Here is a 25,869-nt window from a genome sequence, read left to right on the forward strand (position 1 = left end):
GTAGTAAAAACAGTTTTTAGTCAGACATATAGTAAGCAATTAAAATCAGTAGTAATAGTCTTCTCTAATCAGACATATTTTAAAAAATTTTTGCAAAATGTGATATGAATAAAAATTGTCTAGTAGAATCTGATTACAAAATATTATTAATTAGTATTGAAACAATAAATTATAGACGCAGACAGTATTTTTGTTTTAATTTTTATTCTAATTTTCGCGTTAGTAGTGAAAGTCATTTTCCCTCGGACATTTACATTCAAATATCGATAATGTTAGTATCAGTAGTAGAAGACAGTTTCAGTCAGACAAGAGTTTTGTGTACTATTTTTACTAAGTGCAAAGGTGGGTTGCCTACCGTAAGGCTCGTTTTACAAAGATCTTCTGTTTACTTCATAATTGAATTTTTTTTATTTGGGTAGAATTTTTAATAGTTTCATTAAATATTAACAATATAATTAGTTAATTACGTTCTTAATTAATTTATTATTCATTAAGATTTGATTAATAATAAATGAATAGCAAAAAAATTAATTCTGTTCGAAATTAATTCCCATTCTTTGATTTTTTAAATATTTTATTTTTATCCTATAAAATTTAAATTTTTTTGCGTTATTAACAATTAACAATTACAGATTAGCTTTTTTCTTCGAATTTTAAAATATTTTATTCAAATTTAATCAAAAATGAATTTTCAAAATTATTTATTGTATTATTATAATTAATTAATAAACGGAGGTTAATTTTTTTCTAATTTTAAAATATTTTACTTTTACGTAAGTTTTAACATTTTAACATAAGTTTTCGAATTTTGAAATATTTTATTTTTATCACCAACAAAATTTTCAGTTTGTTGTGATATTAAATAATTAACAAATAATGATTCGTTTTTCTCTTCGAATATTAAAATATTTTATTTTAACTGTAAAACCAAATTAAAAATTTTTTACTTTGTTATTTCATACAATTTAATTAAAAGGCGGAAAATAATTTTTTCCTTCGAATTTTGAAATTTATTTTTACTGTGAATTTGAATGTAAAACAAATTTTCCAATTTGTGTAAAATTAATAATTTTAATTACTTAATTCATCTACTTTTACAGTTTAATTTCTTTTCTTTGAATTTTTAAAGATTTTATTCTCATTGAAAAGAAATTTCCAAATTTGATTTTTTATTGTATATGTATTTTGTATTTGAAAATAAATTTTTAGCAATATCTATTTTTTTACACATAAAATACCTTAAATTCCCTAATTTAAATATTTATTTATTTCAATATTTATTGACATACCTTTAAATTTAAATCAGTAGAATTTTTTTTCTCTGAAACTCAAAAAACCAGTTTAGATAGTAAATTAAATATGGATTAATTTTATAGCTATAATAAACAGAAGTAAACGAATTAATTAGAAATTTAATTTATTTAAAAATTCAACGTGAATAAATAAAAAATATATTTACATTTCTTAAAAAATAAATATAGGCAAGAGCCTCAGCTTTTTATATAAAGAAGTACAATTCACTATATTATGATTCTTCTCTATAATTTCGCAACAGTGAATACTTAATCTTTTGATTAAAATTTTATTAACACGTTTATTATCGATTTTATTGCTGCTATCGACACTGTAAGTTATTTACTTCGATTAATTTTTTTTTTCAATATACTTTTACTTACAATCTTGTCACTAAATTTTTAACTCTGTCACGCAATCATTTATATATCACTAATTCGCTAATATTTCTAATCAGAAAATGTCGTAAATTCCCAAAACCTATATGTAAAATACGAAATCTTAATTGTCATTTATAGACAAGAATTGAATTTCTAATTAATTTAACAAAAAAGAAAAAAAATGATAAAACACTTTGTTATAAAATGTTAATTTTTCTCTCGATGTTTTTCGATTAATTCGAAGATAATTTCAAGAAAGAATCGAGAAAATGGAAAGGAAAACTTCAAATTTGAAAACTTAGTGTAAAGAGTAGAAAAAAATTCATTACAAAATTCTCTATTAATAAAATTAAATACTTTTTTTAATTACAAATAATTTAAATAATTACTAACAGAATTTATCATTTTCACATTTATACAAATTACTAAACTTAATAGAAAAATTGAAAATTTGGGGAAAAATCTTCGACACTTGATTTTCAACAATCAGGTGACAAGTCAATGAAGATAAATCTAAATTTATTTGAGCAATTGAAATGGCGAAACGATCATAAATTTTTTTTTTTTTTTGAGCGTTTTTTCCAATTTCATGAGAAAATATTTGTGAAATATGTATATATAGTACATTTTATTGTCTAAACTTGTGACTTTCAATAATTGACAAAGTCATTGTTTTTAATTAATAATTTAATGGAGGGAAAAAAAATTTATCTAACTTTCACACAATCATTCTCAATTTACTAAACACTTCTTGCTTCTTCCGTTTCTGTTTCTTGCATGGTACTGTTATCGTGATTTTTATAGGCCGAGAAAAACGCCAATGCTTTCATGAGCTGGTAACTTTTGCTTATTGGAATGTTGCTGTCGTAGAGAGTTTTCGATGATTTGCAATCAACATAAAACCACCAGTTGCATTTTAATATTGTTTGATCGAAGAGAGTTGACTCGGGGCACAAAAAACTTTTCATTATAAGACCATCGTCGGTTAATGCGCAGACATGGAAGACCTGTAACAAAAAAAAGGAGGATATTAATTTTGCATACTTTTATTATTTTTCAGGTCCCTGAAGTTAGCGTCGATAAATATTTTTTGTTTTTTTTATTATTAAAAATGTTAATAATTTACCTCCTTCAGTGAGAATTTATTCTAAAAAACAAAAAAACCAAAAATTTGATTTGAAAGACCAGGGTTGCTTTTTGAAATTAAACGATTTCTAAAAAATTGTTATAAAACATAAAGAAATCGATCACTCCGAGTCTTCAACTCGGAGCAATCGAAATAATTAAAAATAACCGACTGATAAAATCATTATTTTATATTATAAGAATATTGTTACTGTAATTTATTCAAAATTACTTTTCATACTTCAAATTCAATAATTTATTGTTTTCCACAATTTTATACTAAAATTCTTCTTTAAATTAATTATTTTTAATAATTTTTGAAAAATTTCCAAATCCTTTTGTTTACAATTCAATTTTACGAAATTTCATCGATTATGCAAAAATTCTTCAATCAAATATGTATATATTAGAAAATAAGAACTTCAAATAACTTTTAAAAAATTCAATTAAACTGTTTTAAAAAAATTAAATCTACACAATTTTTAGTTAAAAGTATGAAAAATTCAAACATTCAAAGATTATAATTTAAAACCTTTTTAAAATTCAATTATTTCTAAAAATTCATGCTATAATACTTTCTCTCTAAATTTGAATTATTAGTAAAAATATTTACTAATTTGAATCAGTGACTGACTTCTTGCTTTTGAATTAGTAAATTTTACTATTAAATTAGTAGAAACAACTTTAGAGAGTTTAATATTTAATTATCTAAAATTTTAACTGAAATTCATATTTAAATCAATTTTTATTAGAAAATTCTACGAGAATTCAATTATTTAAATTCAAAAATAAATAATTTATTTAACAATTGAATGTTTTTTAAAAATTGAACTCTCGTTTAAAGAATTTATTATAAACAAATTTTTAAATAGATAATTAAAATTCTTTTGAGAAAAAAAAATTGAAAACTGACGAAGAATTAAAAAAAAAAAATTTTTTAATAATTGAATTGCTTTGAAAATGTTCATTTTTGAAAAGAATTGAATTCTTGTGAAGAATTTTATTCAAATTCTATCAAATAATTGAACTTCACAGAATTTTTTAAAACTTTTTGAAAATAATTAAATTCTATCGAGAAATTTTATTAAAAAATTGAAAATAATTGAAATCTGGTGAAGAATAAAAAAATATTTTTTTAAATAATTGAATTCTGAAGAAGAATTGTATTACAAATAATTGAATTATATAGGAAAATTTTATTAAAATTGCAATTTTATTAACTAAATCTTGTAAAGAATCTTGTCAACATTTTTTTAAATAATAAAATTTTTAAAAGAATTTTATTTAAATTTTTCGAAATAATTGAATTCCTCAGAACTATTTTTTTCAATTTTCTGAATATATTTGAATTCTTTCGAGAAACTTCATTAGAAAATTAAAAATAATTGGATTGGTTCGAAGAAATTTATAAAAAAAAAATTGGTGAGTAATTGAATTCCTGTGAAACTGTTATTAAAAATTTTGTTTAAATAATTGAATTCTTTTGGAAAATTACATTAAAATAGATATTAAAAATAATTGAAATGAGGAAAATTTTTGGAAAATAATTGAAATTTTGCCAAGAATTTTATTAAATTTTTTGAAAATAATTTAATTTCGGAGAAGAATTTTATTATTTATAAAGATAATTGAAATTTTGACGAAAATTTTTTTTAAACTTTAGACCATAATTGAATTTCTGATAAGAATTTTATTATTTTTGAAAATAATTGAATTCTTGAGACGAATTTTTTAATAATATTTCTTTTTAAATACCTAATTGAATTCTTTTGTGAAATTTTATTGAAATAGTAGATATTCAATATAATTGAATTTTGATAAATTATTGAAATTAATTTAATTTCTACAAAGAATTTTATTAAAATTATGTTTAAAAAATAATTTAATTGTTAAAAAGAATTTTATTAAAATTTTTGGAAATAATTTAATTCTTTCAAGAAATTTAATTAAAAATGTATTGACAATAATTCTTAAATTCTAATAAATAAATTGTAGCAAAGATTTTTAAAATAATTGAATTTCTTTGATAAATTTTAATAAAAATTTTAAGAATATTTATATTTTTCGAGAAATTCGATTAAAATTTTCATTAAAAATAATCGAAATTCTGCGATGAGAAATATAAAAATAATTGAAAACCTATAAAGTTTTTTTATTATTTATGAAAATAATTGAATCTCTATAAAAAATGTGATTATTTATGAAAATAATTGAATTATTGCGAAGAAATTTATAAAGAATTTGTAAATAATACAATTCTGATGGAATTTTTATTATTTAATTAATTCATTCAAAATTGTAATTTTACAAAATTTCAAATTAAAACCTTTTAAGATTTATCTATTTATGAAAAATTGTAAACGCAACTCTTTTAAAATTGAATAAATTTTGAAATATTTAAGAAAAATTAGATTTCAAGAATAAGCACAATAATTTTCCACACGGAAAAAAATAGTCGCAGAAATTTTCAGCGACTAATCAAAGACTCTCGGATATGAACGAATCTTTTATAGACTTTTAGAAATGTTCTACGATTTTAGCAGAAATTCTCCAAAAAAAGTCGAGGACTTTCTAGAAACCTAGTAGCGGAAAACAGTCTCGGAATTATTCTAACACTTCATAGAAGGTTTCGTCGACGAGTCGCGGAAAATGGTGCGCACAAAAGTTGCGCGCGTTAAAACCAATAAACACTGTTTTTTTAACATTTTTTTTTAACAATTTATGACAATTGATTGTCAAGATTATTATTATTTTTATTATTCAATGTGTCGACATTAATATATACATTAAAAAATTCTAAATAATTTCCGCGACTGTCAATTAAAAATTAGAACGCTGTAGAGTAAATTCAGGTTTGTAATTTTCCGCGACTGTGGCGGAATCGGTTACATGCGCGTGGAGTCTTCATTTTCTTCGACAGTCGCGGAAAGTTTCTTCAAATGTAGTCTATTTCTTCAAAAACTGTGAATATGATTTTTAAAACACTTTCCAATAAATCCGAGAGTCTTCAACAAAGTCGAGGAAAATTTCCGCGACTTATTTTTTCCGTGCAGGATTCCGATAAAGAGAAAAATTATATAAAAAAATTTACCATGCAACCAAGATCTTCATCCGCATACAATCCAGGAAAATGCTTCTGATCCCCACAATAGAAACTCGTATCAGGCAAATCCACTCGACTGGCAAAATTATCATCAAAATTCTTATCGTATCCAACTGGATAATATTCCCGTGGAGCATTCATGACTTTCGTTGTTCCAGAATAATTATTGTTATTATTATTCTTTCTAAAATAAAGATAGCAATTCAAAATATTGGCACATCATTTACATTACATTCTGTTAAAAATAAAAATTTACTACATACACTGGAGATAATGTGGTAGTAGTTGTTGTTGTCGTTGTTGTTGGTCCCTCCTGCTTCTGCAACAATTGCTGCTGCTTCAAGAAAATAGCCGCCTCTAATGCTTCCAAGGTAATATTACTAGCTTCAGCTAAGGCCTTTAATGATGTCTCCATACTCTGAATGGGTTCCAACGATGGAAGAGAATTTCTAATCGAGGATTGAAGAGAATCCTTATTGGAGGATGAAAGAGAATTTTTTACTGACGATGGTACTGATTGTCTTTTTCCGTTTAGTTGTTCAGGCAATGATTGATCAACAAATGGTTCTACAACCACTTGTGGAAAAGACAAGAGTGTTAATTTATGCGATGATGATGTTGGACTATCGTCCCCTGGAATTGGTAGCTGCAAATTTTTGATTGTTTTATTAAATCTGTACTTATTCTGTTATCGTTACTTATAGTGTTATTACTACTTATTCTTATTTTTATGTCGTTATTGATAATTATTCTGATACCACCACAGCATCTTTTGCAGCAAAATTGACAAAATTGCTGCAAGTTTCAGAATATTAAGGCAATGTTGTCAATGTTGCTGCAAGTTTAGATGCTGTTGGGGTATTTACTTATTCTGATACCCTCGCAGCATCTAAACTTATTATGTAAATAATTTGTTCCATAAAGAGTAACTGAGAACTTACTTGCTTATCATCATCTTTCGAGACTTCATTAACAGAATCCTCCAATATTGTTGGACTATGACTGATTCTGTTTGTCAATTGAGCTGAAGATTTAGGCATTGCTATAAACGGTGGCAGTGCACTATTAGGAATTACAATACCAGCAACTGGTTTTGGTAGTGGATCATTAACAACACTTCCAGCAGGTGGTATTGCTGCAACAATTGTCGGCAGTCTTGCAACATTACTCGTGGATCCTTGGACCACCTGAAAGATTTCAGTTCATAATATAGACTTCTATTGATAATTAACAAAAAACAAACAAACAAATAATTAAAATAAATAAACAAAAATTTTGATTCTAATATTAAAATGAAGTTTACAATTTGAAAATAAAAATTTGATTAAAATAAAGTTTGAAATTGAAATAAAAAGCTTTGAAATTATCATTTGAAATTTATATTTCAAGGAAAAAGCAAAATTAAATTTTTGTGGCAACCCTGATTATTCAAAATGCTACAAACCTGCATTCGTTTGGTTTGCATAGCTGCTATCTGCTGTTGCTGTTGTTGCAACTGTTGCTGCTTCAATTGTTGTTGTTGTAGTAACTGCTGCTGCTGCATTTGCTGTTGCTGCATCTGACTCTGCTGTTGCATTTGTTGTTGCTGCTGCTGCATCTGTTTCTCCTGCTGTAACTGTTGTGGTTGTTGTTGTTGCTGCTGTTGCTGTAGTAGTAGTTGTTGTTTTTGCTGCTGCTCTTTCATCTGCTGCTGTTTCACTTGTTGCTGTTGCATCTGTTGCTGCTGCATCTGTTGTTGAGCAATTTTCTGTATTTGCTGCTGTTGAGCCATTTTTTGCATCTGCTGCTTTCTCATTGCCTCCTGTTGTTGAAGTCTCTGCTGCTTCAGCATTTGCATCGCAAGTACCTCCTGCTGAACTCTCTGCTGTTGCCTGGCCTTATCCTCTTCTTTCATTTTTTCCTGTTGCCTTATAATTTCTTCATTTCTTATTCCACCTAATGCTGGTGCTGGAATTGTTTTTAATGCTGTGGAATTTTGCTGTACAACTAATCTTTGGCGTTCGGGTTGTGGTGCCATTGGTCGTGTACCACCCGGTGGTAGTGGCTTGAATGGTGGCACCACTCGCTGTCCATCGCGATTAACAGCCTGAAATATCAATTCATTCATTATTTATTGAAATTATTGAATATTAATTATTATATCAAATTACATCATTATTATCATTAAACTATTGAATGTTAAATTAGTTTTAGATTATTAGTGGACACTCAAAAAATTAACGCTCTCAGGGGAGAGAAAGTAACATTTTTAAAAAATCGTTACGAATTTTTGAGTGGCTCCTTAAATATAAAATTGTTATTAAATTATTTAGCATGATTAAATATTTAGTGCTAAGTTATAAGTTATTTTTTTTTTTAATTACGGTTAAATAATGAACCATAATAAATTATTCAATTATTATTGTTTTGCTTCTATTATTTTTTATTGTAACAATTTTTTTTCTCCCAAGTGTAAAAAAATGAGGCTAATTTTTAAAATATGTATAAAAATAAATGTTTATTATTAGATATAATATTTTTAAAGATTTCTATAATTATATTTGTGTTTCGAAATTCATTTTTGTTTTGTCTCATAATTTTTAAATTCCTGAACCTTTTGACTTGAGGTTTTAAAATTGAGTTCTTCGGAACCTATCAGATTTCTAAGCATATTATTGCGTTACTTTCAGTTGCGCGTTGTTAATCTTTCACAACATCTCGGTCCATGGTTCATCCCCTTTTATCCATAATAGTATGAATGTCAAACTCGCTTGACAAATAGACAATCTTGATTTTTATATTTTAATTCAGTAAAATATTGATTCATTAAATATTTATACGAGATGAGTGAACGCTTTCTATTCTAATGTTTATCATAAATATTAGTAATGAGATTCTAAATTATAGTTTGCTCTTTCATTTTTGAAACTACATTTTTATTTTTTTTTCTATTTTCTCTTTCTCATTTTTTTTTCCTTTTTTTATCCTCTATTTTTTTGTTTCTAAAGACATTAAATTTTAAGAAATTTCTTTTTTTTAAACTTTATTAATTACCTCGTCCTTGAATGATGCTCATTAATTTTTTGTACATAATAAATGTTTATACGATAATGCTTTGTCACTTTCGAGAAGATTGTGCAAAATTTGAACCTTGAATTATTGCAAAACTATTTGGCACATAGGTTAAATGTTTTTGCAGTATTTTTTTTTCGTAATTATTCAGATCATTAAAAATGTATTTTATTTTTTGTTACATCCATAGTGTAAGTACAATAAAAATAGAAAATTTAAGAAAATTTAAGAAATAAATTAGCAAATAAAATAAAAATATTTTGTTACCGTGATTAATTTTTTAATTTTTGTTATAATGCAATTACAATAAAAAAAACAATAGAAAATTTAGGAAAATTTAAAAACACGTAAAAATGAAAATAATAATAGAAAAATTGACTTTAAAATTAAAATATTTTGTTACTGCAATTAATTCTCTTTAATTATTTGTTACAGGAATCAGTGATGAATCTGGTGAGTAATTAAAATCTATTTCTTACAATTTTTCAAAAAAAACCTATTTTTAATTTAAAGAAAAATATTTTCTGATCGGAAATCTTCACGAAATCATAAGAAAGTAGAAAGGAAAAAATATAAAGTTGTAAATTTGATTGAAGGCGTCTCTTTATGTCAAAAGTACTAGAGTGTAACGATGGTCATGAAACAGTCTAAGGAAACGGAAAATCAACCAGATTTATATTATATATAATCACATATCGAGCGGTTTAGTTTTTTTTCAATTTTTTTTTTCAATTATTTTTGTCCAGTACGCAATAGTATTACAAAATGAAAGTATTTTGTTCGCTTGCGATATATTTCGATCATATTATCAAAGGAAACCTGAAAAATTTTGACGCAACTGCAATTTTCCAAACTATATAATAAAGATCATTTTCTAAAATTGCAAATTCTCAAATGGATTTTAAATGCGATTTGAAATTAACGAGGAATCATCTTATGTGATCGGGAAAAAATTATAAAACGCTCAGACTCGATTAATTTACGAGTTGAAAGTAATCAGGCAATTAGTGAATATCGTTTTATTAATTTTTCTTTTTTGCGCACGAATTTCAGAGAATTTGTTGATAAATACTAAATAATGAGTTTTAGAATAAATTGCAAATAAAAATGTAAACGAATTAATTGAAAGTATATTTTTTAATTGAAATGCAAATTAATTATAATTAATTAAAAGTTACATTTTAATTTTTAATGAATTAATTTTATTTTAATTTCTAGAATTAATTTTTCGAATAAAAAATTTATTTATTATCAATTTTATATACTGGAGAAAGAAAAATATTTTCAGTCGATTATAAATAAATTTTCCAATATAAAAGGAAGTTAATTCACTCGATATTTAAAAGAAAAAGTGAGATGAGTTTTACGAAAGTTGAATTGCAGTTTAGTTTCCGAATAGGACTCGATAACGTAAATATAGATCGAAGTATAAAAGTTTACATTCACGCGCTAGTTACGACAAGGCCAGTACAAAACACAAGTGTCTGATGTCCATTAAAACAATGATAATTTCACCCATAAAGATTTGAGAAAAAGTATATTATTAAAAAAAAAAATTTCTATTTTTACATTTGTAATTGTAAATTAAATTTTTCATTACCACATTTGATGGATTTATGGCAATGAAATTTCCCCTTCCATCTTGAACACTTCGCCTCTTGCTCAGTGCTTCTGTATTACTTAAGGAATCACGGAATCCAAGTTCGTCTCCAACTGAAAATCCTGTATTGCAAAAAAAGTAGATTAGAATTTAAAACAATTGGTAAAAATTCTCCTGATTATAAATTATGAATAATTTTTTAAAACCCTCTGGTTTTTGTATATAGAAAGAAATTTAAAATACCTTTTCTCTTTACAAATGAAAATTTTCTTTTGAGAAGAAAATACAATTCAAGAAGAGATCAGAGATTTAGAAGAAAAAATTTAAAAAAAGGAAAAGTGGAGAAACGATTTAATAATTTTTTAATATACAATTTATTATTCGAGGTGTTGAAAGAATACTAACGAGAAATGTTATTTGTGTCATATTTTTCTGTAAACAAAGAGTGGATAAACAAATTATCAAAGATTATAATTTGTACTATCAACTTTTCTTCATACGCAGTGTCAATTTCTTTTCAATATACCTGAGATGCAAATAATAGAAGGAAAAAGATATTTATGCATAAGTGCAATCTGTATATTTCCAGCAAAAGTAGGTTAAGCAAAGGATACATGAATTATTAATTTGTCGTATTAGATTGATACCCAAAGAAAGAAAACAGGCTAACAAACAATCAATTTTTTTCTTTTTTTCTTTTATCTATAGTTTAATATATACACAAATCTGCCTTTTTTTGTTTTATTAGTTATATAATACACTATAGGAAAAAAAATTTTTTATTCAAATAATTGACTAATTAAATTATCATCTAAATATACTTATTTGCCACAAGTAATTTATATTTGCAATAAATAATATTCATTTATGACAAATAATATATAATCCTACTCTCTAAATTAGAATTTGTAAAAATGTTTACTAATTAAAATTAATGACTAACTTTTTGCTTTTTAATTAGTAAATTTTATCAATAAATAGTAATTTCCAGTAATTTATTAGTAAAATTTACTAATTCAAAAGCAAAAAGTCAGTAACTGATTCAAATAAGTAAACATTTTTACTAATTCAAAATCAGAGAGTAAGTATTTACAATAAAAAATAGTTATATGGAAAATAATTATAATTTACTCACAAAAATAATTATAATAGCTATTTTTATTTATTTTTTTATTTTTATGTAGATTAATAATAAAATTTACAATTTATTAATTGTAAAATAGTTATTTATGATACAAGTGCGTAAAATCGTTGATTATACGAGTGTGACGTTTGCAGCTCGAGCCGAAGGCGAGTGCTGCAAGTCACACAAGTATAATCTGATTTACGCACGAGTGCCATACGAAATTTTTTGCAACACTACAACAACTAAACTTGCAGCAATATTGCCAATATTACTGTAACTTTAGGTGTAGTGGGGAACTGTTAAATGAATTTTTCTAGAAGCTAAAATAAAAAAATGTGATTGTAAATTGTTAATTAAAAGCATTATTTCATTGTTTCTCATCAAACAGTCACAAGAATGCGTAAAGTAACCTTTTTACGCACTGAAAATCACTTTACACACTGGAATTCACTTTACACACTGCTAGCGGTGTGTAAAGTAACACTTTACACACCGCTATAAAAAGAAGTACTTTACACACAGTTTTCTGTGTGTAAAATTCAATTTTACAGGTTAGTGTTGCAAAAAATAATATAATACGTAACAAATATTTCTTATAAGAAATTTATAATAGAAAATAATAACTATTTGTAGGAAAAAATTATTATTTATACAATTTTTTTTCTAATATATACAATGATCGAAAAAATAAATTATTATTCGATCCAGAAATATTATTTTAAATGTTTTTATTTATATATATTATTTTTTATATATTTTATAAAATTTTATATACTTTTTTATATTTGTGAAATAAATAGAAATGTAAAATTAAAAGAATTATTAATAATAGAATAGTATATTTAAATATATTTTTACATATATAGTAAAATAATTATAGCATTATATTAGATATTATAAGTATCATCTGTATTTTATAGCTTATTAATATAATTTGTACTTATGAATAAAAGATAATAATTACTAGAATAGATTAAAATTTATAAGAAATGTGAATAATTATTTAAAGTAGATCAAGGTCATCTTATGTAAAATTATGTACGATTTTAGTTGCTGAATATAATCAATGCTAGTTATTAAAATATAATATTAAATTAGTGATGGATCACTGAACAGAGTTTTATTATTTATAAGAAAGTTATGTAGGTTTGTGATTATAATCAAAATTTGATAATATTACTATTTTTTCGGGGGTTTTTAAATATTTTTTCATATTTTTTTATTTTATTTCAATATAGTTTGATTTTTTCGTATTTTTCATTTTTCAATTTGATATTTTAATTTTACATGTTTACAATTTTGTTTTTTTTTATTAACACTGATATTTTGCTTTTTTCTATTTTTATTTTTTACATTCTGATATTTTACTTTCTTACATTTTTATGTTTTATTTTGTATTCACTTTGATATTTTTCTTTTTAACTTTTGTATTTTTTATACTTTGATTGTTTATGTTTTACATTTTTCAAGCGTGAAATATTGTAATCGCGGGGGGAAATGTGCAAATAATTTTTACAGTTTTATTTTTTCCTTTTTGATATTTTAATTTAAATTTTTTATCACATTTTTTAAATGTTTATAATATTCTTTACATTTTTATTTATTGTTTTTAGTTTTACATAATATTTGTTTACATTTTCTACTTTTAATTTTACATTTTTTTATCGTATTTTTTATTTTTATACAATTACTTTTTTTTATATATACTTCTCCATAGTTATTATTTTTTTCTTTCATTTTTATTCTATCTTTTAATTAAAAAAAAAATTTTTTTGTTCTTTATTTTTCAAATTACTTTGGCTCCTTACATGTCTAAACGACCCTAACTTTCTATGCCAATCATTACGACAAATGCAATGCCAATTATTTTCACTGATAGACGATATGTCACTTATTAACTTCTCAATGTAAAGACACATTTTTATTTCATTCTTTTTTTTGGTTTAACTAAACTGACACTTTATGCAACTTTGCGTGCAAGGACCTCGGAAAATTATTATATTAAATAGAAAAAAGCGCATGCAAACACGGGAAATAAGAAATTTTTTCTTTTTTTTTTGTTCTTTGCTAATAGTACCCTTGACAAAAATGAAAGTTAAGGTGCTAATTAGAAGGTCCAAATGACTATATTAATGAGTTTTAATAGCTGTAATTTGTCGTTTAGATAATAAATTTTTTATTCTGTAAAACATTTGACAAATTCTTGCTTTGAAAGTATGTTTAAAATCTATTTGTATAAAAAACGAGGGAGAATGTGAAAAAATTTTAAAATTTATAAACAATTAGATAATTTTCATCTAACTATTTTTCTTTTTTTCTGTTTATTTTCTTATTATTTTTTTCTGTTATTTTTGTTATTTATCTATTGAGTATTTTTTATTATACTTCCTTTTACTTTTTTATTATTTTTCATTATTTCCTATTATTTTCTACAATTATTGTAAAATTATTTCTTTATTATTTTTCTATTATTTTCTATGATTATTGTCCCATTATTTATTCTTTTTAATAAATAATTTTATATGTTTAGTAAAACAAAATACTAAATACTGAAAAGTTTAGTTTTTCTAACTAATAAAAAAAAAAAGAAAAAAAAACGTCTAAATTGTTTTTCAGTTAAATTTCTGTACAATTATAATTACATTCAATTACGTGTAACAAATATTCACGCTCCTTCAAATGTTATGTAAAGATGTTGGCAAATTTTTTTCCTTCATTATATTTTTCACACATGCAAGTACATTGATTAAATTAGAATTATCTAGTTATAAAATCTGAACTTAAAGATCAAGATGCATTTCTGAAATACTGATTATTCATTATTCTCTATTTAGGTGTAGTTGAAAAAATATTATTTCATCGATTATGAAAAATTGGTTGAATTTTTAATTATTATTTTATATATTTAATATAAATAATCAATTATTGTAAATGATTTATTATTAGATAATTTATTAGAACAGGAAATTTATCATTAATAATATTTTAAACAATTATATTACAAAAGAAAATTTATATCATCAAATTTTATTGTTATTTATCGCTTCTTTGGGCATTAATCTTTTTTTGATTTATTCTCCACACGCAACGATACCGAATTGAGAGTGAAAGATATTTTGAATTTTGCATTTATCAAAGGATTGCCTCTCTCTATATAAAGATATTAACACCTGTTGAAGGATGACTTTCATAATCGAATTCCGTTCGAGTATTACTTTATCACTTGTGGCTCATATTCAGGCCGAAAATTGACTGAGAGTTTTGACAATATAATTCATAAGGTTTAAATTGCGTGGAAAATTGTCAAAAAAAATTTTTACTTGAATAACTTATTTAGATTTTTATGACTTTTTTACTTTAGAATTTTAACTTCTTAATTGAAATAATTAAAATTGTGTCATATTAATTAAGTAATTAGTTAATTAATTTTTATGAGACTTATTAAAAAGTATTTATTAACTATAAAATTGTTTGCACGACAATGAAGCAACACGAGAATGTTGACTATATTGAACTAAAAATTGCAGCTAAATATGATGTCAATATTTGACCAATATTGTAGTTAATGTTTTGTTTGGAGAAAATGAATTTTATCGAATGATTTTTTTTTTTTTTTTTGATGGAATGGTGAATTTTCTTTTCTTTTTTTCGGACACTCACCGAGTCCGACGTAACCTTTAACACCTCCCAGATTTCGAACCCGGAAGAGACCGGATTTTTTGAAGGCACAATTAAGAACGAAACCAAAGTCGGATTCCAATACACATGTGTTTAAAGCCTCCCGCCACGTGCAGCCTAGAATCAAATTGGAAATACCATCTCTTTATAGCTTTTTAAAGCCTTTTTTTAAAAGGGTGTTTATTTATTTACGTTTCATTTTTTTTTTATTTTTACTTAATATAAAAAACTTTTTTTTTTATCTCTGTGCTATTGATTCCGACTTTAAATCACTTTTCTTCCTTTATTCCAAAAGGATTTTTTCTATAAATAACTATTTTTTACCTATTTCATTATTATTTTTATTATTAGGTATTAATTTTTTTTATTACATATTATTTTATTATTGTTATTAAAGTTATTTATTTTTATTATTATTTAAAGTAAGTAGTAACTTTTTCAATGTCTGCTTTTTGGGGTTTTTAATTAATTAGTAAACAATGATTATAATGAATTAACAATTAGTTATAAATGTTAATTAAAAATTAGAGACGATATTAATGAAACAAAAATGATAAATTTTCGACCAATTAGTTTTGAATGCAGAAAAAAATATAATTATGCAAATTGAACCGGTTTGAAGTATTTTTTCCACTAATATAATATTATTTGTTTTTCCGCCTACAAAAGAAGATTTTGTAAAGATTTTTTAAAGGAGGTTGAGTAAATAATAATATATGAATCAGGAATAATGTGAATGCTTTTTGGAATACTGATGATGATGATGATGATGATGATGATAATTTCTTTCTTTTTTTTGCCCTCAGCAACCTTTACTTCTTTCTTTCAGTAAATTTCAATAGTTCTTTGAAAATTTATTTTCAACGTGTTTAGTTTTTTTAATTTTACATAAATAATGAATGAAACCAATGACAGTAATTTTTACTTTGATGAATGTAATTTCAACACATGTTCACATTTCAAAATGGGAAAAAAAAAATTTTCTTGTATTTACATTTAAATTAATTTCCTTTATTTTTACTAATTTTTCAGAAAATAAAAAAAATTTTCTCTATTTTTTTATTCCAACCTTTGTAAATTATAATTGAATTACAAAAATACTTCAAAATTTAAAAGTAAATAATACTTTTTAAAACTTTTATAAATACTTTTGAAAGAAAAATATTTGAAACTAAAAATACTTTTTAAACTTTTGTCAACTATTCTATATTTAGATAGAAAATACTTTAAAAAGCGCGAGTTCCCTTTTGCTTAGAGTGATGAGACAATAGTAAATAATGTTTACTTTCAATATTATTTTACCCCATATATAAATCATAATATTTTTTCCATTAATTTTTTTCTAGTCACTAATGAATCATTATCAAATATAATTAACATTTTATTTATTCGCAAACTCATGCTTCCTGCAAAAAAATTTTTTTTATTTATAATTTTCCAAGTATTGGGCATCGAAAGAGAAATCTTTATGACACGAGACTAACGTTGTTAACCTGAATTGAACACCTTCATACATCCGTGTATTTGAATTTCACATCCCAATCATTTTTATCAATTGTCGCTAATTATTTAATATTCAATTATTGTCGCTATTCCAAAAATGATTTATTTTCGAAAATTTACGATAATTATTTGGTATTTTGTCTCTTTTTTTAGTAAATTTTATTATTATAAGTTTATATTATTATAACCTTATATTATTTATTAAATAATAGGATAAAATAAACGGAGTTATTAATTATAGAAAATAATTAACCCCTAATAAATTAAATAATTAAGGAAGTGTAAATAATTTATTAATAATTAATTATTTTATATCCTACGATTGCTTGTGAAAAGTAATTATTGTCAATTAATTGTTTATAGTAATTATTTAATTATGTTAAATAATAATTTTACAGTAAATAACTATATTAAGGGGAGGGTTCACCGATATTTTAAACTATTTATTTTATTTATTTATTTATTTATTTAAATTTGAACGGACAAAAATGTCCTTAACAAAAGAAACTATTTGTCAAGAAAATAATTTAAATTTTCCATAAAATTGTTTTTATAGTAAATTTTTTTAAGTAATTCAATGATCATAAAATAAAATCGGTCAAAAAATGTTTTGATCATTTTTGAATATCTGATTTAAAAAATTTAAATATTTTTGATAAATTAAATTAATTATCTAGAGTAATGCATTAATTACTTCATAACTTAACATTTTTGCAAATTTCTTATTATTTTCATTACTGTAATTGGTTCTAATAATGTTTGCTAAAATTTTTATTTGAATTTTTTTTCTTTTAAATTAGTTTCAGATTAAATTGTGAATGGAAGAACGTTATTTATTGCGATTCATTTGACCTTAGCGCTCTTTTGAACTTTAAAATAATAGTTTATAAAATTGTTGAATATAATAGGTAAATTTTTTAAAACAGTTTTTTTCAAATAAATTTTTCCATTGCGTAACGATTCCCTTTTATCGTCTCTTTGAAGATTCTAAATCAACTACGAATCTATTTCTCTATCGGTTTTTTTTAATCGGAATTCACATTATACTATTTAAATTGACATTTTTTCTTCTTATAATCGAATTAGAAATCAGTGGAAAATTGAGAATTTGGAATTGAAAATTTGCATAATTCTCTGGAAAACGAGAGATTTTTTTTTAATTATGCAATTTTTATTAATACTTTAAAGGGATAATTAAGTATTAAATTTTAAATTATATATGACTTTCCTTGTTATGAATCTCAATTCCTACAGATTATTTTTTTTTTCCTTTCAAAATGACTAAAATTTCTAATAAATTATTATTAAATTATTAAATTGTAGAAATTTTCCAAAAAAAAAGTAAAGGTTGAAGGAAATTTAAATTTTTTTGATTTATTATTGATGATTAATCTAAGGAATCTTTTGCCAGTTTGACGAGATAGAAGTTGTGCCATTGGGCCATACCCTAGTGACCCACTTGAAACCTGACTAAACGTTCCAAGACGACCCATGAATGACCACACCATATAGTGCGTATAGCCACTCGAATACTCTCTTTTCAAACTGTTTGAAATTTTTGGACAAGTTTATCACATGATTCACTTTTTTTTCACTTTCAAAAAAATATATATACGTACATAAGCACCCAGATTTGTGCTGAGATTTAAAATCGTATTTTCAATTGTTTTTAAAATTTTTTAAAATCATTTTCGTATTTTTATAATGAAAAAAATTCTTTGGAATTTTTTATTTACCTTCTCATTATAATAAGAAAGTTTTTTTTATCTTGATATCTTTACATTTTCCACTATTTATTAAAAAGAAAATTTTTCAATATTTTAATGCGCTTTGGTCGTGATCGTTAAAGCGTTGAATTGAAGAAAGCGAATCTGACTCGTATTCGAATCTCCCTGGAGGTTGACATTTTTTTAAAAATTTATTATTAGGGACCATTGAGAAAATACTTGACGTTCTTTTTAATTTTTCGAAAATTTAAATAAAAATTTTAAATTTAAAAAAAAAATTTCATTACTTTAATTATAATTAGGGACTATTAAAAAATACGTAACATTTTTTTTTAATCCCTCGCCCCGTTTTCAGGGGTGGATTTAAAAAGAACGTTATGTATTTGTGAATAGTCCTTATAAATAACTTTTTATTTATTTATTTCTTTCATAATTATTATTATTATTATTTCTCACATATTTTTTTTCAATGGTAATTTATATACTAGATTGAAAAAAGGGAATGTAATGAATGAAACAATTTTAAAGAATTAAAAATTGTATTGAATTTTTAAAAAAATAATAAGAAATCTTTTTCATTTAAAACGGTTTTTAACAAAGATAATTTTGTACGCACAAAGAAAATTAGAAAAAGTCTTTTTAATGTTTTTTAGAGAAAATTATTTCACTCCTTTTTCATGAGATTGAAGTAATAATTTAAAAGAAAACATAAACGTTTTTGCATTTCGCCTAAATAGCTCATGTTCATAAAATTAATTCTTCGCTTCCTCAATGGTAACGCGCTATTAAGAAGATGCAATGAAATACGAATCATTATAATCTTCACTTATTTAAAATTATGCATTAAACGAAACATATATATAAAATTCTTGTCATTACTTCACACTTGTATTATCATTATTATTATTATTATTTCACACCTCTCTTGATTAATGAACATTGTGAAAGTTTTATTTATTCATTTATTTGTTTGTTTATTTATTTATTTAATTGTTTATTTACATATTTATTTGTTTTTTTTTATTTGTGTATTTGTTTATTATTTATTAATTTATTTTTTTTATTATCTATTTGTTTATCATTTATTTATTTGCTAATTTTACTTCCTCATGAGGAAGTATTTTGTTTATTTATTTGATAATTTATTATAATTTAATATATTTTCCTGCTAATTTCGAGCAAAGAACGTGTTCCATTTCACATTTTGCTATTTGTCATCGAAGAAGAACAAAATTTGCATAATATGTCATTAATATAAATGGATTTGCTAATTGCGAGCATACAAATGTAAATCCAGGTCTTCAACTCGAACATTAGACTCTTGCATTCGAGGTACAAGTTAATCTAATTGAAATCTTATTTTCCCATAATATTTATCTCATGATTTTTTTTTAAATAGAAAAAATTATTCAGATCAAGGGGAAATTAATTTCTCGAATAAAAGAAAATTTTTTATAATCAATCTATTATTTTTTATAACAAAATATTGTTTTATTCACAAATGTATTTACTGTTTATTTTACTATTTCTTATAACTATTACTATTTATAAATTAATATTTTTATGTTAATTAATTATCATTCGTGTTCAAATTTTTTAATAGTTTAAATATAGTAATTGTTTTAATAACTTTTTATTTTAATAATAATTAAAAATATTTGGTTTAAAAGGGCACACCTCGATTATTTAAAACATTTTTCAAATTTATGTTTTTCAAAAAATTTTGAAAAAAATAGTAAATTTTTTTTAAAATTGAAAATCAGTCGTTGGTCTGTAAATTCAATGGACACATGTATATAAACGTGTCCAAAGCATCGTAGAAAGTGTCTTACGTATAAACGGAACATTAGCACAGTCCGGCTGGCCCGATTCCCTAAATACACTCCACTGACAAAATATATAATAAACTTATTATAATTTTTGTTTAATGGACATTTTTTTTGCAGCAATAATAACTATCGATTTACATAAAAGCGATTCGTTTTTTTCCCTCTCTGTAAATTAACATTTACATCGTTGCTAATTTACACATTTGCATAGCGAATTTAATTATCATTTAATTCGTTCACCACAAATCACATTTCAGAAATTTTTCCCCAAAAATTTTTGTTAGTTAATTAAATTATAAACTAATTAATTTACAAACAAAAAATAAAACCAGCAATAAATACAGCGATAAATAAATTATTATATAAATAAATTGATAATAAAATTATCACAAATAAATTACTAAAAATTTTCAAATGTTTAACTAAAAATTTTCAAATAGATTCATAAATAAATAAATTAATAACCAAATAAACATAACTTCTTGAAGAATGACGTCACAGGTTTAAAATACTTGCTTTGAACAATCTCTTCAATTAAACAAATAAATTAGTAAATAAATAAATCTGAAAAAAAATTTATAAACAAATAAAAGAATTACTTTTTTTGTTAATAATTATTTTTTATAATTATTTTATTAATTTAAAAAAAATTTGAAAAAATTTAAACAGTATGGAAAAAGTGAAACAAAAAATTGACTAAATATGTATTAAATAATTTTATTGATAAATAAATAAAAAAAATGTTAATAAAAATGTAAAATAAAAAAAATGTTTCTTTCTGTAAACTAGAATAATAATGACAATTGAATGAATTTCACTATGGTTGATTACCCATTAAAGAGGTTTCGGTTTCTACAATAATATCCTCCCCTTTTTTCCAGAGAGTGAATCAATGATATGATAATTATCGACTTTCGTTATCGATGTGTCCTATTTTTTTTCCTTTCTCTCTCTTTTTTTTCTCCCAAGACATCAAACGTCCTCGTGTACATTTTTTTTTCTTTTTTCTAATTGATATATATTGGTTACTGACTATATATATATTTTCTCACTTTCTACCGAGATCATCGTTCCTTGACTATGTGTATTTATAGTCATTGCTTTCGATGACATCTTGTTCCTTTTTTTCCATCTCTCCCTCTTTTTTTTTTAATACACTTTCTTTTTTAGATCAAAATGTACATCATATATTATATTGATTTGCACTCATGCGAATATAATAATAGTGCAAAAAAAATGAACTTATTCTTGAATAATCTAGAAAGAAATTATATGATGTTCACATTCTATAGTCAAAGAACCGTTAAAATTGCACGACTGTGATACAAAATAGGAGTCAACATGCGAGACGATTTTTTTTCCATAGTTTAGTCGCATACTCGGTCAATTTTATGTATTTCAATATTTTTAACTTCTTTTTATTGTTTCGTAAATAATTTTTTCCGTTTTCGAAATATTTCCTCATTTTTTAAAGTTTTTTGTTTTTTATATTACTTTTATTTTTACCAGTTTTTTTATTATATTACTAAATCTAGTTGGATTTAGTGATGAATAGTTAAATTTGTTAAATTTATTAAATATTTAATGAATTTTTCATAATTTTATAAATCAAACTTTATAATAAATTAACAAATTAAACATTATAATTAATTAAGTAATTGAACTTTTATAATTAACTAATATTCAATTTTAGAATTAATTAATTAAACTTTATAATTATTTAACTAATTAAACTTTATGATTATATTATTAAATTAAATTATCATAATTAGCCAAAAATAAATAAAATTACAGATTTAAACTAAATTACATACAAGCAAGTACCCAAAAAGAATATATTTTTATATATTTACAATTTACATTGATGATTAATGATAAAATATTGTTAGTAAGGAAAAGAAGAATGAATTTTCAAATAATATAAATAATAATAAAAATGTTATCAGATTCGAGTCAGAAATCAATAGCACAGAATTAAACAAACTATATATGTAAAGTTTTTTTTATATAGAAACACACCCAGAAACCTGAAAATTGTTTAAAAGGCTATTTTATACATTATCAGTAAAATATATGCACAACAATTTTTCGTGGATGCTGAAAAAAAATTGGAACACTGAATATCCTTTCACTGGAGATATAAAAGAGAGATATTTACATTTTGAGATATGAATTTTGTTTCCCATCAAATTATAAATATTCATTTATTTTTATTTAAAAAACGTCACAATTTTGTAACCATTTTTTTTTTTACAAATTGTTGACAATTTAATAAAAATAATTTTTAAAAAATTTAAAAAAAATAAAATAATAAAAAGAAATGAAATAAAAGTAAAATAATAATTTATATATTCCAGAGAAGAGGATTTCAAATGTTACTTTAGTAATTTGTGTGATTCAGGAATTTGACAATTTTATAAATTTTTCAACAATCAAGTGGATTCAAAATTTACAGTATTAAAAATAATTAAATAATTATAAAGATAAATGTTTAATTAAAAATTAAAGGAAGTAATTTTTTGTGTTAAAATTTAAGTAAATTACAAGTATAAATTAACTAATTCAAATAATAATAGTCTCTTAATCAAATAGTTAATAATGGATAATTAAAATTCACTATTAGGTTGTGTCAAAATAACTAAAATTTTCTGAAACTAATTCAGTTAGTGAATTTTTAATTTATTATTAATTAATTAATTATAGTAATTATTAAATAACTATTCATTAATTATTATTTATTAACTATTTTTATTTTATCTTTGACTATTTTTTATTTGCTAATAGTTATTTTCTACTTATAATTAGTTATTTTTTACTAATCGCTGAGTCAAAAATTGAGCAAACATTTTAGTAACAATTAATTATTTTAAACTAATTCAAATTTAGAGAATAAATAATGGAATTTATTTTTATTTATTTACAAAGATAAATTTAATTTTTTTAAACTAATTACTCAAAATATTGTTATTTTAATTGCAATAATAACTGTTACTATTATTATACAAATTTTTATTATTGATATTGTTATTATTTTTTTATTACTTTTATTATTTTTATAATTAATTAAATTATTCAATTTATTCACGTACAGAGTTAAATCTCATTTGATGAAAGTAACAATTATCGATAATAATTAATCATTTATTTTGCTGTAATGTCTCCTTGATCCACTATTAAGTTTTTGTCATCCTCCTTTCATGTTTCACACATCTGATTATCATATACTAGATGAATCTATGTAAATAAATCATTTAAGGCTAGTCTACATATTTATATGATACAACTTATTAGTAGAAAGAAAGAAAAACTGTAAATAAAAAGTATCAGTTCAATTATACTAAGTACTACTATTGAAAAACACAAGCAATAAGAGAGTTATTTTAAAAGAAATTGAAAATGTTATTCAATAGAGAAGGAATTATAATAATTTATAACTTATGTACAAAAAACAATTATTAACATTACATAATCAAGATACTTTTCGAATTATTTATAAAATTATTTTTCACAGTATGAAAAACAATTTAATCCCGAAGTGAAAAAATTATTTTTTTTTTATTGAATATTGAAAACAATTCAATATTCAATAAATGAATAAAATTAATAAACTTAATAAAATTAATAAATCTATTTAATATAGTAAATATAATTAAGTAAATATAATAATAAATTAATTATTTAAATCAAATTAATTTTGTTACAAAAAAAACAAATTCGAACAAAAAATTTTGTTCGAAAAAAGTACTATAAGTTAAAAGTATTATAATTAACAACTACTGATTTTAATTGAAAAAATAATTTTACTATCGCATAAAATATGAATAAAAACTACTAATAACGATGTTATTAATGAAAAAAATAACAAGAATTGTAAAAATTAAATAAAAAATGTAATAAAAATGTTTTTCTACAGGACTAAATAAATTGTTTGTTTATTTTAAACTCAATACTTTTATAGACTTGCACAAGAGTTGTCTATGAAGAAATATACAAAACGTGATTCAGTTGCTATAGCAACTGATTCTGTGTACAAATCCACACACTCTTTACATTGATTGCAGAATTATAAAAAATTCCAGTTTTTATTTGAAATATCCAAATATAAAACTAATTTTATATAGACATAAAAAATAAATACCAAACGAGAAAAATTTCATGAAATATTCTTAAAAAAACATTACATATTAATTGGAATAAATTAATAATTATTTTGAATAAATTATCATTTAAAATACTAATTAATATTTAAAATTTAATAATTAGTATTTTAAATATAGTATTTAAATTGACAAATTATTTGAAGTAAATAATTATTAAAAGTGTTTTTTTTAATGTAATATCATGAATTACTAAATTAAAAATCCAAAAAAGAAAATAACATTAGGGATGATAGTCAATTATGACTTGAAAAGAAATATTCTCTAGAATTTTCAAAAATACCCAAATTTCTTACTTTTTATTTATAAATTCCGTAAAGAAAAGAATACAAACAAAAAAAAGTCCAAGTAGAAAAATTGAAATAAATTCTTAGCTTTTAAATAGATTTTGAAGTGTAATTTTAATTTGAAAAAAAAATTCCGGAATACGCACCAACGACGACGAAGAGAAATAACGTCGTGGCAATTTTCATCTTTGTAGATCCAGTTTAAAAAATTGTGTTTTAAAAAAAAGTCAGACAACTCCCGTCTGACTAGCAAACAAAATTCTCCAATTGAGAATCAACAGTATTTTCCAATTTTTTCAAATTTAAAAAAGAAAATAAAATTATTTTCCCCGAAAAAACACTTCTTTTAAAGACAATCGTCACTTTTTCATTATTTTCAACAAAAAATGCGCTTAATAATAAAAGAGGAAATAATTATAGAATAATAATCGTAAAATAACAAGAGCTCGAGATTTTACACGCGACACGTTGCTCGTGCTCACAGTTACTAATATCCTATGATATACACTCGTTGGAAGAAAAGCATGTCTGGCCGCACTTTCAGATCGGAGAACACCAGTTTGTTGGATAAAAACGAGGTGTAGAACGGCGAAGCCCCACTAAAGTCCCATGGCAAGGCCCCCGCTTCTGCGGGTCAATGATGCGAACGCACTTTGGGTCCCTATGTGACGACCAATGCTCGTGATCATAAAATAAAAGTTGAAAGAAAGAAGAAGCAGTGAAGAAGAGGAGAAAAAAAAGAAAAAAGACTGTATGAGGGTAAGAGGTGCCACTGACCCACTCATTTCACATGATAACGGGATCGTTCACTTGGCGTAGAACTGGAGAACGAAAACATTTGTCTCTAATCCGTCGTTTAGATCTAGAGGTCGAGGATTCGCTGAAAACATGTCAAGAATAAGCGAACGAGGAGGCAGCAAATTCACTCATAATTAAAATTATCCTCCGAAGAATCGTGTACCTAGAAAAAAATACTGTAAACTGAAAATTAGATTTAAATGATTAAAATT

The 25,869-nt window shown here is 23.2% G+C and overlaps 1 protein-coding gene and 1 long non-coding RNA gene across 3 annotated transcripts in view; one reads left to right on the plus strand and one right to left on the minus strand.

The window, feature by feature from the left end:
• Positions 1-9,405, plus strand: part of LOC122512239 — a 40,284-nt gene extending 30,879 nt beyond the window's left edge. Inside the window, exon 3 of the long non-coding RNA XR_006302604.1 lies at positions 9,388-9,405. This is a non-coding gene — a long non-coding RNA (uncharacterized LOC122512239). The remainder of the gene's footprint in view (positions 1-9,387) is intronic.
• LOC122512230 (transcription factor SPT20 homolog) lies at positions 1,401-25,784 on the minus strand. 2 transcript variants are annotated; one of them, XM_043627963.1, is made up of 8 exons: positions 25,006-25,784; positions 15,339-15,473; positions 10,553-10,674; positions 7,346-7,987; positions 6,843-7,088; positions 6,165-6,547; positions 5,890-6,085; positions 1,401-2,680 (listed from the first exon to the last, which is right to left on the minus strand). In XM_043627963.1, exons 1-8 carry the CDS (start codon positions 25,043-25,045, stop codon positions 2,414-2,416), a joined length of 2,031 nt encoding a protein of 676 aa, XP_043483898.1. In that variant the 5' UTR covers positions 25,046-25,784; the 3' UTR covers positions 1,401-2,413. The 2 variants fall into 2 exon arrangements, with proteins under 2 accessions (XP_043483898.1, XP_043483899.1); XM_043627964.1 differs by lacking the exon at positions 15,339-15,473 and having other exon boundaries at positions 25,006-25,778.
• Positions 25,785-25,869: the final 85 nt, after the last annotated feature.

Source organism: Leptopilina heterotoma, unplaced genomic scaffold (genome assembly GCF_015476425.1).
Source record: "Leptopilina heterotoma isolate Lh14 unplaced genomic scaffold, ASM1547642v1 Lhet_95, whole genome shotgun sequence".
Classification (NCBI taxonomy): domain Eukaryota; kingdom Metazoa; phylum Arthropoda; class Insecta; order Hymenoptera; family Figitidae; genus Leptopilina; species Leptopilina heterotoma.

What these genes read in the sequence shown, in the direction of transcription:
- LOC122512230 (XM_043627963.1), bottom strand. Translation starts at nt 25,045, where the DNA reads ATGAAAATTGCCACGACGTTATTTCTCTTCGTCGTCGTTG. An exon ending in CCATAAATCCATCAAATGTG is followed by an intron (nt 7,988 to 10,552) that starts GTAATGAAAAAT and finishes TTGATATTTCAG; the next exon opens with GCTGTTAATCGCGATGGACA. An exon ending in CGAAAGATGATGATAAGCAA is followed by an intron (nt 6,548 to 6,842) that starts GTAAGTTCTCAG and finishes AAAAATTTGCAG; the next exon opens with CTACCAATTCCAGGGGACGA.